The following is an 18,669-nucleotide window of genomic DNA, read 5'->3' on the forward strand; positions in this document are numbered from 1 at the left end:
TTCCTGATGAAACACGGAATACAGGGCTCCCCGAAAGAGCGTGTTTGCTCTTCTGCAAAAAAAGTATCATGGAAAAACCCTGCAGTGTAGACATTGTCTAAGTGTGATAGCCTATAGTATACCTCTCACATAACTAGCCTATTTGGTCCGAATTCCTGATTATTTCATAGGTTACACAAGACCCTGGACTTTTTCGCCTCACATTACTTCTTCTCCCCAATGGGGCCTCCACCCTACTCTGGAGCAACAGTTCTTTGTTGCAAAGAAGAGGTAAATTAATTTCAATTATTAGTTGTGATGCTTAGTAGACATTACCACAAATAACTATGTGCTACATGTTTTCTAGATGTAGAAAGACTGTCACGTTTCCATGGAGCCCACTGTCCAGGCTAGACAAGCAGAGGTCAGGGAAAGGGGAAGAACAAGAGGTAATTTATACAGCAGTCAACTAGGGAGAGGGGCTTAGAGAGCTGGTGCTGGTTTGGTAGTTATTTTAATGCCTCTTCCACAGGAAGTAGACAGGGTCACTTGAGAAGTAGTGTAAGGCAAACAGGATCTTGAACTGCACACATCTCCAATACCTTTCATGGAAAGAGGGGAAAAATCTTTGTCTGCCCTTCCACATTGCTGTCATTGGTCTTTCCCAGCTCCTGCTCTTTGCAATATTTTATCTCCCATTGTGCTCTGACTAAAACCTCATTTCTTACTGCTGTGGTTGCTTTGTCTTCGGCATCTGTTTCTAGACCCTCCTCATCACCAGCTCCAACATTTTCCCTTCTCTGTTTCCACTTTTTTTTCTTTTTCTCACTTTGCCAGTTGCTCAGTAAAATAGATTCAGGTCTCTTAAAAGTCGGTGACTCCTAGGGGGGGAAAAAACTGAAATTAAATGATGCACCATGAAGCAGCTGAGAATGTGGGACTCTGAGGCTAGATCTATACTACATTGGAAGGTTGAAGTAAGATAGGCAACTCCAGCTACATAAACTATGTATCTTATGTATGTTGATGTATCTTACGTTAGAGCAGTAGGCTGACAGGAGCAAACACTCCAGCATAGGAGTTCCAACTGCTCTAACTCACGTGCACACACAATTACCTGATGACACCACAGTCCCACGCTGGGGGAAGCTAGGAATCAAGTGGAGGTTATATTCATGTTTGATTTTGCAATAGCCTCACGCCTGTTTTACTTTTGGCTTACTGGGCACATGTGGAAAAGTTGTAACTAGGACCAGAAAATAACCCAAGGGACTTGCTGTAATGATCCAGCGAGAATTAGGGTTTGGGTGTGGATAAATATAGTGTGGGTTTTGCCCTATGCCATTATTAGCTCTGCTAAATTCTGTGTTAAATCTCCCTACCCTGAGAGGAAGATTACCTTAATCCTTGCTGTTCCTGCTGCTTGTGCCACTAGCGCATCCTTGTCACCTTCCTCTGTATGTTCTACTCCTCTCCATTTCCTGTGTTTTTTCTTTTTCTTTTGTTTTTTTTCCGCACTTTGCCAATTGCTGAGAAGAAATCTGGATTCGGGCCTTTTGAAGAAAGGTGACTCCTGGCATAAAAGACACTGAAATTTAATGGTGAGACATAAAGCAGCTCAGAACATAGACCCCTGAATTTCTCTTCTCCTTTAGCTCTGCATACCGTATACAGTTCTCTCAGCAGGTACTGACTCACTTGGAATTTGTTCTCCATTATCCTACTCATTCTCACAAATGGCTGGCCTGTTTTGGCTCAAATTTGCCAAAAATATAACCAACATGCGACAGATGGCTAGTATGTAAAATTTCAGTTCACAGGGCTAACATTTGGTAAAGTTATAAGCAATTAAAAACATCTAATCATGGGAAATATTGGGGAACCTTAATAGTTTTACAAGTCCCAGCTATGCCATGTAAAATGTGACTTCAGGACTAGGGTTTTGGCAGATAAATGCTGTTTGGGTTGTTTATTAGGGCACTTTTTGCACATTTGGCTTTAATACATGATAAATTCTACTTTCCACTCTGAAATTTAGAACCTCAGTACTCTCCTGGGTTAGTTTTCCTTCCTGTCTTTCTTTTTCTGGTTGAAGGTAACACTCTCATTCCTACCTTCAATCTCATTTCCCTGCAGCCACACAGAAAAATGTGGTCATAATCTTAAAAACTGGGGTGCCGGAGCAATTTGCATAGTGGGGTGCTGCAAGCCATTTAACCAAACTTTATACCCTGGATATGATGAAAAACACCCAAGCCAAGGAATGTGGCAGCATTACCTGGCATTCTTAGTCCCAGCATCCATGTCTGAAAGTGGTAAATGGGATACCTGGCACAGGAATGTAGGGAGAGTGTGACTATTAACCCCTCCACCATCACCACCAGCATGTCCTGAGCAGTATTACCTCAATTCCTGCTCCTGATGACTCTGCTTCTTCTCCTTCTGTCTCTAGGCTATCCTCTTCCCTTTCCTCTGCATTTAATGCTCTTTTCCAGTTCCTGTGTCTTTTCTTTTTCTCTTGTTTCTTTTCTTCACTTTGGTCATTGTGGAGAAGAAAACTGAATTGAGGCATTTTGGAGGAAGCAGGTGACTCCTGGTAGAGAGAGAGTTTCTGAAATGTAATGATGAGACACAGAGCAGCACAGAAAGTAGGACACAGGATTTCGATACTTTTCCTCTCTCTTTTCAGAATAAATACTGGAAGTACAGAGATAGCAGAAGGAATTACCCTCTGCTGCTTTTTCTGTGTTTTCTCCCTATCTAGTTTCCCTAGTCTCAAACAGAGGCCCATTTCTTTTCTGTTTTAATCACCTCATATTCTTGTGAATCCTACCTCATTTCTTGCTTCTCTTCCTTCTGTTTCTAGTTTGTCCTTTCCTCCTTTCTGCTCATTGTTTGGTGTCTGAAAAATCAGGATAAACTTTCTCTCTAGTTTCTTTATCACCCTTTGTCCTTTGTGCAGAGAAGGGGATTTCAGCCTTTTGAAGGAAGGCTTCTCCTGGAGAGGAAGAGATGGTGACACTTAATAATGAGATGGTTTGGTTGCTCTAATGGTTAGGTCCTGGGCATGAGTACCCTGCTTCCACCCATCTCTTAGGTACACTGATCCCATAAGAAGACTTCGCTTTCCTTGGCTCTGTCTCCCAGTATCACACTACTGTACTACTTGAATGGAAGTCTCCCTTTATTTAGGTTTCATCCCAGATGCATAGTCATCCCAAATGAGAACCCCACCCTCTCGAGGCTTGAGCTTACACATACACTCCCACTCTTCAGTGGAAGTCCGTTCTTAGGTTTCATTTTCCCAATACACACAAACTCATGTTGGGATCTACTTCACCCCTTACTAGCCCACAGTTCTGCATTAATTGGACTTCCACTTCCAGGTCTTCAGCCTTCACTACCTTCTATCTTGGGATTTCACTGTCCAAATGCATATCATTCTACCACAGTCTTCATCCACCTCACAGACACACTCTCACACTGCTTTCTCCCTCCCCCCACAAGAGACCTTCCATGTCAGCTTCACCCCCAAACATACTGCTCCTTCAGTGAGATTCCCCTTTCCATCCTCTCCTCTCACCCTAAGCACACACACATTAGCTGCAGCTCCCCTACCAGTGACCCACTCCTTGGTTTTGTTCCCCAAACAGGTACTACTCTCCCCCTAGCCTTACTCTGGCTGGGCTAAGGATTTCCCTACACCCCCCCATGGGGGTGTATACCCTCCTGAATTTCCCCAACACCTGCCCAGTTTTGTGAACGATGGTGCCATACAGCCCACCTTCACCCTCAGTGTCACCCCTCATTGGCCCTGACACCCCCCCTTGTAAATTTGAACACCCCCCCATTTCAATTCCTGTGGAGGCTACTGGGTTGGGTTTCACTCCCATGACACACATTGCTCCCCAGAACAGCTTTCCTGTACAGCCCTCTAATCACTGCTACCTCCGTGGTACCTAGCCCTGCCTTAGAGAGCCACCCAGCTGGGGACGGAGGGGGTGAAGTCCCAGGATGGCTTGCTGCTCTGCAGCCCCTAGGAGGCACAATCCCAAATGCGCACCATTGGGTCCAGTAGGGGAGTCACCCAGAGACTGCCCCAGCGCTTCGTTCCCCCTCTCTGCCACTGGACTACACAACCCAAACCCACGACAGTTAAACTGTCCGCCCTGACATTCCAGTCCCCCCAGGCTTCTCACCCCCTCCCAGCTAGAGAAAAGCTGGTGCATATTGGCTTGGCCAGTCTGGTGGCTTGGCCAGTCTGCTTCAAGCCTTTTCATCATACGCAGACCAGGATAGCCTTGAATTTTAAATATTCTCGATTAGCATTAAATTGTTAAAGCTAAGGACACAATAAACCACACTTAGCTTGAGGGTTTACGCCTCTAAGTCAGTTACAGACAATTTAATGTATTAGAGGGCCCTGAATGATCCTTTGAGTGACAGAACCAAATTGTATTCAGAAGACAAGTGGTTTGTTATGCAAACAAGCCTACAATTAACATTTACACAAGCATTACTATTGCACTGAACTAAAGAGATGATCTGCTATGCTGATGGAGGATCAATCCGCTGAACAGAATGAAGTGTAGCTTTACAATCCTGTAACTTACAGGTATCTTTCTAGTGTTAACTGGAAATCGCCCACAATTTAGCAAGGCTACTCTTTTTATAACCTATTATAATACTCATTAGCATTAAACCCCTTCTTTATCATAGTCACTCTGGCTCTTTACCTTACACATTTAAATTAACACCTGCACCAATGTCCATCCTATGTTATCAGAATAACTTAACATTTTCATAAAACATCCCAAGTCTCAAAAAACATTCAGGCAGGACTTACCTGTGTTGTGCCAGAAGCTGTTCCAACTCCCAACAGTCCCAGGACAGAATCTATGTAAGATGCCTCCCTGTACTAGACTCTGCACCAGCACCAGGAGTAGCCAGAGGCAAAAAATGGTGGCTGGTGCTAAATGCATTGAGGGAGCAGGGATGAGAGCAGGCCACAAGGAGTAGGAAGTGAGTACAATGAAGTCCTTGGAGGGCACTGAAAGGGTATGTCTAGACTACATGGTTCCGTCGATGGAGTCACGTAGATTAGTTTACTAGACATAGGAAAATGAAGCGGCGATTTAAATAATTGCCGCTTTGTTCACATCAAAATGGCCACCGCGCTGTGCCAATCAGCTATTTGACGGCACAGTGCGGTAGTCTGGACGCCCCACGGTCAACAAGGGAAGCCCTTGTCGACCACCCCAGTAAACCTCATTCCACGAGGCATAATGAGTCAGTCGACAAGGACTTCCCTTGTCGACCGCGGAGCGTCCAGACTACCATCTGTGCTGCCAAACATCGGCACAGAGCGGCAGCCATTTTTATGTAAATGAAGCGGCAATTATTTAAATCGCGGTTTCATTTTCCTATGTCTAGAAACCTAATCTACATGACTCCATCGACGGAACCATGTAGTCTAGACATACCCAAAGAGGTGTCCCCGTTTGAAGTGGCTAGTGCAATGAGGCAGAGCCAACAGAGAGGCCTGGGATGGGGCAGAGTGTGGGTAGATGGTGATGGTGGTGGGGATTTAAACAACAAAAATTCATGCCAGACCCTTAGGGCATCTCTAAACTATATTCCTCTTTCAAAAGAGGAATGTAAATGAAGCTGATTGAAAATGCAAATTAAGCGCAGATTTACAAATCTTGTGCTTCATTTGCATAATTGCGTGAGAGCGCTTTTTCGAAAAAGGGATTTTTGAAAAAGAAACCACAGTCTAGACAGGGTTCTTTCAAACCCTTCCCCCCCTTTTTCAAAAGAACCCATACACTTCATTTTTTAAGGAGTACGGGTTCTTTCGAAAAAGGGTTGGATATTTTTTTTTGAAAGAACCCCATCTAGCCTTTTTCAAAAAATCCCTTTTTTGAAAAAGCACTCACACAATTATGCAAATGAAGTGCGAGATTTGTAAAGCTGCACTTCATTTATATTTTCCATCAGCTTCATTTATATTCCTCTTTCGAAAGAGGAATGTAGTTTAGACATAGCCTTAGAGCACAGGGCTGTTTTAGGAAGGCACCTAATTAAGGCTGTCCAGGAGTTTGCAGGCTGGGCACTAGGGAGCAGTGCCAGGAGATTCAAGGTACCACAAGGAGTGGGGAGGGAGAAAAGGGCTGGATGGAGGAGGTTGGCTCAGGTCTGGCAAGTGGGGGGTTAAAACTACAGGGCTGCTTCACCTGTATATCCTAGAGAGGAGGGTTTTTCACAAGAAGGGGCAGTGTAGACGCTCCTTCTGGCGCAAGAGCCTCTTCCACAAAAATGGTGGCTCATTAGATATGCAAATGAGGCTCGGTGATATTCCATGCTTAGCCTCATTTGCATATTTCTGGCACAAGATAGCGCCAGTGTAGACATAGCCCCAGAGTGGGGGGCTGAGTCTGGCATCCAGATACTCAGATTCCCTGGCCAGATGTTCAGTACCATTCTGAGAACACATCAAGGGGCTTTGCTCATCAGAGAGGCCTTGAGAGAGAGTTTTGTGCAAGGCTAGTTATGAGAATCTTCCCCCATGCCTCTCCACAGGGGGCTTTCTGTGTGCCTTTTATCCCCTACCCTACCTTCCCCATGCCCACTGCTTGCAAGAGAGAGTCTCATTGGATTCCCTTGCTCTTCCTCTCTGCAGCAAGTTCCCTTGCACAAGATCAGTCTCCTCAACATCACTGTGCTTGATCAGATGTGGCTCCTGAGTGTGAGCATGATGTTGGGCTGTGTACGGCATTGCTATATATTTCCATGACCCCAGACTCCTTAGTGGTGGCTTGTCCTGGGAAGATGTCCCAGCGCAGAGGCCAGAGTAAGGCAGGTATCTCCAGGAACCTTGTGAGAAGGACCAAGGAGTTCCTGTGTGACTGCATTTTTGAGCTGAGTGCTTCAGACTGGTGCTCCATCTGCACCCGTGTGCACAGGCTAATATGTACCCCACCCTCCCAGACCAAGTAGGCTGAGAGAGGAGTGTGCAGCCTGCCCCTGCATGTAGATAGGAAAAATTATAGACCTCACTTAAAGTGCCTTCTTCGGGTTCCTCCAAAGCCTGGGAGACATCCTGGCAGGAGAAGAGGGGACTGGCTCCAGGGTGAGGAACAGGTCCTGGCTGGCAGGCATGGTTGCTTGATGACTTCCTCCTCCGCTGCTGCCACTCCAGCCTCCTGGAGGCAGACACCGGGCATGTTCTGTCCAGACTCTACAACTACAGCGGGGGATGTGACCGCCACCCTCCCCCCATCCCAGGATGGCATCCACCTGGTCATAATAGCGGCAGCTGTGTGGTGCCGTCCTGGAGCATCCACTCTGCACCCTGACCTTGTTGTATGCCTGCTGGAGCTCTTTGATTTTCATCCGGCAATAGTCAAGTGTCCGGATGTGGCTTTTGTTGGCCAGGCTGGTGACATCGGCATTTCTCTTTCTGGTGCACAGATCCTGGAGACTGGTCTCTTCACAGGCATTGATAGGGTCCAGGATCTCCACACCAGTTCAGGCCAGAGCTCTCCTGCATCCCTGGCCAGTGGCAACTGAGGGAGCAGCTGGAGTGCTGGCTATGAGAGGGTATGAGGGAGCATGGGGTGGGGGTCACTCATGGCTACCTCACGTGCTGCTGTCTTGCATGGGCTTTCACAACTCTCCACATGGCACAAGCCCTTCTGCTGCTGCCAGGACCTAAGCTCTGCAGGAGGAGAGGAGCAGTGGAGATGCCACAGGTGGTCAGAGCTGCACTTGAGAGAGGCCTATGGGAGCCAATGATTTTATATTAGCAGCCCCACCCTAATACTATTTTGAAATAACTTTCAAAATTAGCACTATTCCCCAAGGAAAGCAAGAGTACAGACTTTGAAATAAGCACACGTGGTAGTGTGGACGCTCTGCTTATAAATTTTATCTAAGGGGGAGGGAGGTTATATAGAAATAATGCCCTAGTGTAGACCAGAGCTAAGGTGCCACAGGACTGATCATTGTTTTCAAAGTTATAAAAGGTTTTCTTTTTTTAAATAAAGTAGCAGGGGTGGGGGGAGAGAACATCCAGTTTTAGATATCAGTGAATAATTCAGCTCATCCCTTTTCAGCTATTCATCTATAACTAGCCAATTAGCCCGTCATAAGATGGGATTGTCAAGTCTCTCCTCCATGTCGGTGGTCTCTCCTGAGCCTCCGGTCACTTTCTCTCTCTCCTCCTATCTCCTCGTCTCTCTCTCTCAGCTCTCCTCCTCCTCCTGCCTCTCTCTGTCTCTTCTCCTCCCCCTCCTGCCTCTCACTTGGAGGACCGCGGCACCCAAACAGCTGCTTGTGCAGCTTGCTCCCCCACGGCAGCACGGCTGAGCGGCACAGAAGTCAGCCAAGCGCCATGGCCGGAGGTGAAGGACGTGACTTAGGCAACAGCATTGCCCAGAGGGAACAGCCAGCATTTCAGCGTTACAGAGTCACAGACATTGGGCTACTATATACAGCTGCTCTCCCAGTTATGAATGAGTTACAGACCAACACTTGGTCCGTAACTCGAACTGTTCGTAACTCGGATCCCATAGAGTTACATGGCGACCGCGCTGTTCGTAAGCGCGCATCACTGTTCGTAACTTGGATCCGCATTTACGACCGCTTTGGTCGTACGTGTGAATGGTCGTAAGTGGAGGTGGCTGTAAGTCGGGGAGCGGCTGTATATGATATAAAATAACCGTTTTAAAAACACACATCAGAGAAATACCTAGTTGGTTTAGAAGAACACTGAAGTCTAGTGAGCAGGCTTATTGAAGAAGGTAGCAGGGGAAAGAATTTCCCATCTGAATTTCAAATACAGAAATGTTTCCAGGATGTTCAACCAAAACATTCATGCTATTAATTAAGTGTGGTCAGGATGCTCAGCTTTGTAGAAATCTTAGTCCATACCCTATAGAACTTGTATTCAGACTGGAAGAGGCACATGGTGCTAGAATAACTGGAAGATTGTACAGATGTAAATGGAGGTCTAATTTGACCTTCACAACTCTTTATACTAGTAGTCATGCCCAGGATGGGAAGAACTAAGTTGGACTTCTGGATGCTAGTTGAATTTGCAAGAGGTTACCTTACATGAATCACACCGTGCAGTTCTCTACTGCCCGCCCACCTACCCTTATCATGCTCATCTTTTGTCCTTTCCTTCTCTCAGCGATTATAGCATACTGGGTTACAGGCCCAGAAATAAAAGGTCTAAAACTCAAGCAGAGATGACATTTCAGCCCAGCCTTGGGCAAGAGGAAAGCAGGATATCTCCCCACTCAGCCTCATCTCCCGAGCTTCTGCAGGAAACAAACCGTGCTCTCTTCCCTTTCTCAGGGGCTGAAACTCTTCTCATTGGTGGGAGCACAAAACACTCGGGTACTTCTCTTCCTCTCCCCATCTGTGAAAAGTGGGATAGCCCATAGACTCCTTCCCATACCCCAAAAAATGAAATGGTTTTGCTGGGTAGAAAACTGATGTGAAGGGTTGAAGGGACAGAATTGATGAGCTGCAGAATAGGCAAATGTGATGTTGCTTGCAGTTCTGTAATAAAGAATAGACTCACACACACTTCTTTCAGACCACTTTATGCACTACCCTCTTCTATTTCCCTATTATGCCAAACTTTGCAATAAAATGTCTCAATTCATCTACCTAATCTGATCTCTAAATTTGGTCTGGCCTATATTAGAAGACATGCACTAGTATGGATTTTCTCACTACAGATGTGTTTCAATTGATTTAGCTGACGTGTCTGTCCCATTCAGTTAAATCAGTTTAAGCATAATTGAAATATTTCAATCCAGCTATATTAGGGGTTTGCAACAAAGTAACTGGATTGACTTCAAAATCAATGTTTCATCACTGCGAGGTTTGTTTTGTCTTTCTAATAGAGATAGCTACTTCTCCAGTGTTGCTGAACACCATAATTTGGCAACAAAGTGTGATTTTTCTATAACGAACTGCCACTAGCACTCTTGTAGCACTCTTGTAGCATTCAGTAGCAGCTGGAAACCAGCCAAGTAGTTTACAAATGTAAAACTAATGTTAGATAACTGAGTTGGAAACTGTTGTAGGGCTCTTGCTGAGTTTCTTAAACTTCAAAGTTTTGCAAAGTGCGAAAAGGGCGACACAAGAGATTAGAGGCAGTGGACTAAGGGAAAAGAGTGACAAGTGCCTTAGAAGCAATGAGGATACATAGGAAAGTGATACCTTTTTGCTACTCCTTATGCCCTCTAGCTAATGTTATGGCCTCTACTTAATTTCATTTTAGAAAATGTAACTGCAAACCTAATTCAGTTTTCAAAATACCTATAGAAAGTGATTTGAAAGGATCCAGAGATGAAAGTATCCAAAGAAGCTGAAAGCACAGATGGGCAATGGCAAGAACAAGAGAAAATTCAATGTATCCAGCTGCTCTGCTCAGCAATGCGAAGCAGAGAGGGAGCACATTTTCATCAGGGCAGTAGCTTTACTGGCACGACAAGATGGTTGTTGATAAGACTGATTCATCAGTTACGTCAATCAAATATAGAGGTAAATTTACGGGAAGCTCAAATGGTAACTTATGCCCTGTTCCCTCAGTATAGCCGTTATACTAGCTTAGCTCAATTCTGAATTCAAATGGAATTTCAAGCTAGTTGTGGGGTTTGTACAAAAGATTCACTTTCTTTTACATCCTTGTAACACCAATGATATCAGTAGAATGACATGGTGGGATGGAGAGCGGCAATGAGAGATGTAAATACTTTTAAGTTACAGGAACCACGAAGCCAAGATTTCATGATTGCTTATCAACAGAGCAGCCCAGATGTCTCACTAACTCAAGATGACTTAAGCCTCCACATCAGAGGCTTATACAACTGCACATGCACTAATGTGATCTATGCCATCGAATGTCAGCAGTGCCCCTCTGCCATGTATATTGGCCAAACTAGACAGTCTCTGCGACAAAGGATTAATGGACACAAATGAGATATTCGACGTGGTAACACAGAGAAACCTGTTGGGGAGCATTTTAACCTGCCTGGGCACTCACTGATGGATCTAAAAGTGACTATACTATTACAAAGCGATTTTAAAAGCCAGCTGGAAAGAGAAGCTGCAGAAATTGCCTTCATCTGCAAATTTGACACCTTGAATCAAGGTCTGACCAAAGACCCAGCCTGGATGGGCCATTACATTTAATACCCTAATGACATCAAAAATTAAGAGTGGGCTGAAGTGCCTAATACTATTAGTCTCATTTAGCATGGACATTCAAATCAACAAGATTTCCCCCCCTGCTATTTATTTGTAACGCTGGACCACTAATACTCCAGTCATCTGAAGTGGGTTGTGCCTACAAAAGCTCATAATACCATCTATATTTTGTGTTAATCTAAGGTGCCACAGGACTAGGGATGTAAGGACTAGTCCACTAGCTGATAAGCATAAGCTTACTGGATATTCAACTAGTGAGGTGACTAATCACTTTCCCACCCCTTGCAGCCTCTATCAGTCTCCTGCCCTAGGTGCCAACAGCCTGCTTCATCCCAACTCCCTCCCAGACTCCAGTCTCCCTCCTGCATCCCAGTCCCTTACCGCAAGCTCCCTTCTGCACCCAACCTCCATCCCAGACCCCACATCTCCATTAATATCATGGAAGAGTGTGACCCTCGACCACTTTCCAAAATCTTGGAGTGGCCCCCTGGCCAAAAATTATTGCCCACCCCTGGACCAGGGACTTACAACCAGTGTTCCTTGTAAGCTGAGCGCTTGTGTCACTGCTCCGGAGACATTCAAATGCTCCCCCTTTGATTAGTAGAGTGCCCACAGCTGGAGGATTTTGTTCCTAGGGTGCACATGCACAGGTGCACGTACAAATTTATTCCCCACCTGGGTGGAAAAGATCAGCAGATTGCACCCAGAACTCCCAAGTCGCTTCTGTCCTAACCACTGTCCCATCCCGCAGCTCCAACTGTTACTGTGGCTTTGAGCGGTGCTTCAGCGCAAGCGCTCCCACAGCTCCCCGCCCTCCAGCACACCCCTAGCGTGGGGCTAACCAAAGCTCAGCCTGATGTTCTACAGCCCCGTGTTCCCGGCCAGCGCTGCACAAAGCCAAGAGGGGGAGCCAAGCAGCCCGGAGCCCCGCGCTCTGGGTGACCCGGGCGGCCGCAGCAGGAAAGGGGAGTGGGGAGCGGCAGAGACGGGGAAGGAGGCGTTTCTCTCCGGCCTGGGGAAGCGAGGGTTAAAACCACAGAGCCGGTGCTAGCGAGGACTAGAAAGTCCTGCGCAGGGGGATTGCGGCGCGGGCAGCGTCCTGTTCCCTGCCGCCCGCCCTGCACTTGGCACCGCGCAGCTACCGCCCCGCGCCTTCCCTCAGCCACGCGGTGAGCCGGGCGGGGGGCTCCGGGAGGCGGGCGGAGGAGGAGGGAAGCGCTGCCTGTAGGAGAGCAACAAAGAGGGAGCTGGAGCCTGGACTTGGGACTGACTCAGGGGCGGGGAACAGGCCAGGCCCACCCCACCCTGAAGGCGTCCCGAGCCAGATCCAGGAGGGCCTGGCGCTTCTGCGGAGTTCCTCCCCGCTGGCCAGCTGAGCGACGGCCGCGAGCGAGTGACTCTGCAGATTCCGCCCCAGCATGAGCGGGAGCGGTGGCAGGTATCCCTGCTGCAGGCACAGCCACATGATCATTCGCAAAATCCATGACTCCGCCTCCTAGGATTTCGGGAAAACGTGGAAGGGAGTTTGGGGGGGGGACACGGCTGAAGGCTGAGGTAGCGCTCGGCTTTAGAGGGAGGAGATTTGAGATGAAATGTGGAAGTGGGAGAAGAGAATTGTGGGGATGCAACTACATTTTTTGCAACAGGCAATCTTGCATTTTTTTAACGAAAGAAATAAACTGCAGAACAGCTCCCCCAACACTATTCTGAAATGTCGCATAAATGGTGGAGCTACTCAGAAATTACAAGCTGTCACCAGATCAAAATAAAAAGCCCAAAGTGAGTCTTTAGGTAACACAGGGCTTGTCTAAATAAGAAGTTGTGTGGCTTTAATTACATCCCTATATACTGTAGTTTTAAAGTGGTACACTACAACCTTCCTAAGGTGGACACAGTTATACTGATGTAAAAGTACTTATGCAGGTATAGCTTATTCCAGTATTGGAAGTCGAGGAGATTGAGGTAAAAGTTGAATTATTTTACATTATTTATATATATTTTTGTTTCTAAAAATAAATCTGTTTCTAATTAAACTTGAAAAGTATGACAAGCTTTGTCAGGGCCTAAACTTACAAGAAACCATTTAAATAAACAAACAAAATGTTCTGAATCAAGGCACTCTCCTCAAACTTGAATGAGTGAAAGGGTACTGATTTTTTTTTTTAGTGATCTCCATCGTCAGGAGAACAATCTTTAACTTCGGAGGTCAATTCAGACTTTATTAATATGTAACAGTTGTGTGCTATATCAAGTAACATTAATTGCACAGTAAAGACAAGAAGTAATGTTGGTATTCACATTTTTCCAAATGGGGGTTTTGGTCAGAAAAAGCTTTTCCTTCAATTACTTTGGTTTCAGGTGTGCTCAGGTGTAAAGAGAATATTTCCTACTATTTCACTCTAAGTTAAAAAACTTGCTAAGGAGTTGAAAAAAATAGGAAAAGTGTGTTCCTCTTCCACACTACGAATAAAAACCAGATGGGAGAAGATGAGATTTTCTAATTCTAAAAATGCAAATACTACTGGGACACTTTTTTTCAAAGGATACACAGGATTTCAAAGGATTTCAATGAGAATTAGGAACCTAAGCTGGTCAGGCACTTTTGAAAATTCATCTAGGCATCTGAATACCTTACAACAGCGTTTCCCAAACTACGGGTGATGGCCCAGTACCGGCCCCGGGAAAAAAATACCGGGCCTCAGCGTGGCTGCTGGTAGGGGAGCAGAGCGGGGCGGGCTGGGAGAAGGTGGTGGCGGGGAGAAGGAAGAACCCACCACTGGGAAGAAGAGTGGGGAGCAGCTGGGCTGTCCTGCGAAGATCAGGGCAGGCGGGTGGGCGGCCGGTGGAAGCAGGGTTGGGGGTAGCAGGGCTGTCCCGCGGAGATCCAGGCGAGCGGGCAGCAGAAGCAGGGTTGGCGGCAACGGGGCTGTCCCGTGGAGATCCAGGTGGGCGGGCGGCAGAAGCAGGGTTGGAGGCAACGGGGCTGTCCTGCAGAGATGGGGGGGAGGGGCGAGCAGGTGGTGGCAGGGTTGGGGGCAGCAGGACTGTCCTGCGGAGATGGGGGGAGGCTGGCGGGGGGTGGAAGCAAAGTTGGGGGTAGCGGGGCTGTCCTGCGGAGATGGGGAGGGGGCAGGCGGGCAGGTGGCGGAAGCAGGGCTGGACGGGGGGTGGGGAGGCTGGACAGGGGAGAACAGGAGGAAGAAGACGGGAGAACCACCTGCAGGAAGCAGGGCTGGATGGGGGAGATTGGTGGGAGGCGGGGGGAACTGGCCACCGGAAGCAGGGCTGGACGGGGGCAGCAGGGCTTGACTGGGAGATCGGGAGGAGAAGGGGGGGGGGGGGGAGCGGGACTGACCTAGGCACATGCAGACCCTGGCAGAGGAGTGAGTCTGCCTGGGGATTCCATTTTGCCCTCCCCCAACATACCCTCCCTCAAGTAGTTGCAAACTGCCTGGCAGGTAGACACACTCAGGCAACATGAGCACATCTACTGTCCAGGCAGTTCGGAACTAAGGACTGATACACCTAATTATAATAAAACTTACCTAATTAGAAAATACCAGACATTTTATATGTCTGGTAATTTTTCAATTTGTTTTTCAGACAAAACCCTCAAATACCAGATTGTCCGGTATAGAACTGGACACCTGGCAACCCTACCCTTCCTTGCACCCTCCCTCCTAGACAGCTACCCTACCCCAAGTCTGCTCCTGCTCCCACCTACTGGAGTGCCCATGCAGCGCCGGGTCCCCCAAGCCCTGGGCCAGGCTGGGTGGAGGATGCAGCCGGGTGAAAACTGAAAATGTATTCATTTTTCATTCTTTTTTTTATATGTGTTTATTTTTTTGGCCTGCAAAAAACAATACTAAAAAAACCAGGTTCCAACTAAAGTAAAAAGCTTGGAAAACCCTGATATAGCCAGCTTTCTATCCATCTTACAGTCCATTTATCCAATCCATATTCCCTTAACTTGCTGGCAAGAATATTGTGGGTGACTGTATCAAAAGCTTTGCTAACACTGGCACTGGGGGCTTTGGGAGGACCAGAAACAACTTATTTGAATATTCATCATTTGCTTAATGAATATTCAAATATGCAAATGAATGTTACTGGTCCTCCAAAAGCTTGTGAATGGATTTACTGGTCCCCGTGTCAAAAAGTTTGGGAACCCCTGCCTTACAAAATCTGGTCCACAGTGACCAGAAGCAATTAGTCAGTTCACTGATTTCCCTTAATACTTCCTGTGTTAAACAAAAATATTAGTTTTAAATGCAAACCATGTTTTGATAAACTTACTTTTGTTCTTACCTATCCAGTACTTTTATTGAATTAATAAAACCATTTTTTTTAAAAAAAGCTGGCTTTGTACACTTTTAGCTGAATTCCAAACTTCATGCAAATGCAGCTTGACACACATCTAAGTATAAAAAAAATCATCTAGCAAATAATGAATGCATCATTCCCCATTTTCATACAAAATGTAAAAAAGAATCTGAATAAATGTCTATTAAGCTATTGGCTTGCTTAAAAAAATGTGTCTATATGTAATGTTATCCAAGGGTATGTCTACACTACCACCCTAGTTCGAACTAGGGTGGTAATGTAGGCAACCGGAATTGCAAACGAAGCCCGGGATTTGAATTTCCCGGGCTTCATTTGCATATTGCCGGGCGCTGCCATTTTTAAATGTCCGCTAGTGCGGACTCCGTGCCCTGCGGCAACACGTGGCACGGACTAGGTAGTTCGGATAAGGCTTCCTATTCTAAACTACCGTTACTCCTCGAGTAATGTAGGCAACCGGAGTTGCAAATGAAGCCCGGGATTTGAATTTCCCGGGCTTCATTTGCATATTGCCGGGCGCCGCCATTTTTAAATGTCCGCTAGTGCGGACTCCGTGCCCCGCGGCTACACGCGGCACGGACTAGGTAGTTCGGATAAGGCTTCCTATTCTGAACTACCGTTACTCGAGGAGTAATGGTAGTTCAGAATAGGAAGCCTTATCCGAACTACCTAGTCCGTGCCGCGTGTAGCCGCGGGGCACGGAGTCTGCACTAGTGGACATTTAAAAATGGCGGCGCCCGGCAATATGCAAATGAAGCCCGGGAAATTCAAATCCCGGGCTTCATTTGCAACTCCGGTTGCCTACATTACCACCCTAGTTCGAACTAGGGTGGTAGTGTAGACATACCTTTACTGATTAGCAAAAAGAAGTATCAAATGCCGTGTAAAGACTGTATATTTGGTTGCAAATCAACATGTTCTAATGGTTCTACCAGTCAGTGGGAATGAATCTTTCTTTGGGAAAATAATTAAAAGTACAAATGCAAAACAAGATTGAAATCAATTATTTAAATTGAAGCTTCCAGGTTTTTACTTTTACATCATGATTAGAATTGGTGCTTTAAATCATTTTGATTTAAGCAAACTATTCTGTTGGTAGGTGAATAATGGGTACCGTATATACTCGAGTATAAGTCGACCCGAATATAAGCCGAGGCACCTAATTTTACCCCAAAAAACTGGGAAAAAGTATTGACTCGAGTATAAGCCTAGGGTAGGAAATGAGACAGCTACTGGTAAATGTAAAAAATGAAGATAGATACCGGGTCTAGCCCCGGAAGTCGGGGCGAAAGCTGCTCCGGTGCCCCTGGTCTGCTGGAGACCGTCTCCAGCAGACCAGGGGCACCGGGCGGGTTCCCGCGCTTCTGAGGCTTTGCCAGAGCAAAGCCTCAGAGGCGCGGAACCCCCCGCGGCTGCGGCTTCAGTCCGGGAGCCTGTGGTCTGCTGGGGACGGTCCCCAGCAGACCACAGGCACCCAGATTGAAGCGGCAGCAGCGGCGGTTCCCCGCGCCTCTGAGGCTTTGGTCTGGCATTTCCGATTGCGGAAATGACGATTGGGGCTCTTTTCCGGAAAAGCGTGTCTACATTGGCCACGGTCGCTTTTCTGGAAAAAGGGCTTTTCCGGAAAAGCAGCCTGCCAGTGTAGAAGCTCTTTTTCCGGAAATTCTTATAACGAAAACTATTCTGTTTTAAGCATTTCCGGAAATTCATGCCATTATGTTAAGTGACTACAACCATCAAAGATCTGTAAAGATGATGCATCAGCCATGGCCACTACATTATTTGGAAAGGGGGTTAAATTTCACTTTGCATCCTTTTTCTCCATTTTCTCTTAGGGTGCATCTACACTGCATCCATAGTTTGAAATAAAAGATGCAATTTGAGCTATGCACATTGCGTATCTTATTTCAATCTAATTTTGAAATTTGGTACTGTCTACACAGCACCAAATTTCAAAGTAAAGCGCTATTCAGAAATGTCCCTTAACTCTCATGGAATGAGGGTTACAGGGACGCCAGAATAGCGTGCCTGTTATTTCAAAGTCTATTTTGAAATAGAGGGCGTGTTTCAAGACATGGAATAGCTATTTCGGGTTACTTCCAGTGGCCCAAAATAGAGCTGCTGTCTAGACATAGCATCAGTGTTTCCGTTACAGTCTAAGCAGACAGTGATCCTGGGATGTGTTTGCAGATCCCCATAGCATGCTTGGTCGGTAGACTTAAAAGAAAATGATGAGAACTAGTGAATAGTAGGATGTTTTAGGGGGAGGCTGCCAGTTTGCAGGAAGTACCGTTGAGAGAAGGCGGGAGATGGGATAGCTCTGAGAAGGTGTCTTGTGTCAAATGAAAAGTTTTGAGAGGAAAGGGTTATTGAAGGAAGAGCATTTAGGAATGAGTGAGGCTCTGAAAACTGAGGGGAAGTGAATCGCTGGGATGAAAGGTGTGCAGATTAGTGAGATGGGATTGAGGGTGAAATAAGGGGGATAATGTCAGAACATACTTAAACAGACTGCTGAATAGTACAGCTGCTGACCTTCTATGTGTCAGATAATGGGAGGCTGATCCTCATCGCCACATCTGTGTTGAACGTGATTGGCAGTCATGGCCATCGCTACCCATATGTAGAATATGAAGATTCATAGAATAGAATATGCACCTGAAAATTTGGGGCACCATTGGGTCTTAATGTCCAATCTGCCACACACACCCTTCCTATCCCTGCTCTGTGACTCCACTTCTGGAGAGGATCTAGTTAAATTAAAAGTGAAAAAGCTCGCCAGGCCTATTAGCAGAACCTGTGAAAGAGCCATGCAAATGGAAATGAAGCCATTTAACAGACATTTGCCATCCCCAGGTATACACTATGGCTACGTCTACCCTGGTGCATTCTCACACAAAAATTCCTTTGCAAAAACTCTTCCAGAAGAGAGCGTCTACACTGGCATGTGCTTTGTGCAAGAGATGTGCTTTTGCTCAAGAGCATCCATGCCAGTGTAGATGCTCTCTTGCGCAAGAAAGCTCTGATGGCCATTTTAACCATAGGGCTTTCTTATGCAAGAAATTCATGTTGCCTGTCTACACTGGCCTCTTCTGGAAGAGCTCTTGCACAAGAGGGCTTATT

At 46.4% G+C, this 18,669-nt stretch overlaps 2 protein-coding genes across 3 annotated transcripts in view; one reads left to right on the forward strand and one right to left on the reverse strand.

Moving 5' to 3' along the window:
* The window catches only part of LOC106732835 (uncharacterized), a 33,120-nt gene extending 21,119 nt beyond the window's left edge, over positions 1-12,001 (reverse strand). Inside the window, exons 1-5 of one of the 2 annotated variants that reach the window (XM_025190915.2) lie at positions 4,043-4,119; positions 2,813-2,977; positions 2,384-2,572; positions 1,379-1,552; positions 708-860 (exon numbers count right to left, since the gene is read on the reverse strand). In XM_025190915.2, the coding sequence (XP_025046700.2) occupies positions 708-860; positions 1,379-1,552; positions 2,384-2,572; positions 2,813-2,977; positions 4,043-4,045 (684 nt within the window). In that variant the 5' untranslated portion in view covers positions 4,046-4,119. Of the gene's footprint in view, positions 1-707; positions 861-1,378; positions 1,553-2,383; positions 2,573-2,812; positions 2,978-4,042; positions 4,120-11,883 lie in introns of those variants that run through there. The other variant, XM_025190914.2, reaches the window with a different exon arrangement.
* LOC102456333 (uncharacterized) overlaps positions 11,913-18,669 on the forward strand; it is a 37,910-nt gene continuing 31,153 nt past the window's right edge. The window contains exon 1 of the mRNA XM_014579703.3: positions 11,913-12,377. The gene's annotated coding sequence lies outside the window, so the exon portion shown is untranslated. The remainder of the gene's footprint in view (positions 12,378-18,669) is intronic.

The sequence above is a fragment of the Pelodiscus sinensis genome, chromosome 1, assembly GCF_049634645.1.
Source record: "Pelodiscus sinensis isolate JC-2024 chromosome 1, ASM4963464v1, whole genome shotgun sequence".
Classification (NCBI taxonomy): Eukaryota; Metazoa; Chordata; order Testudines; family Trionychidae; genus Pelodiscus; species Pelodiscus sinensis.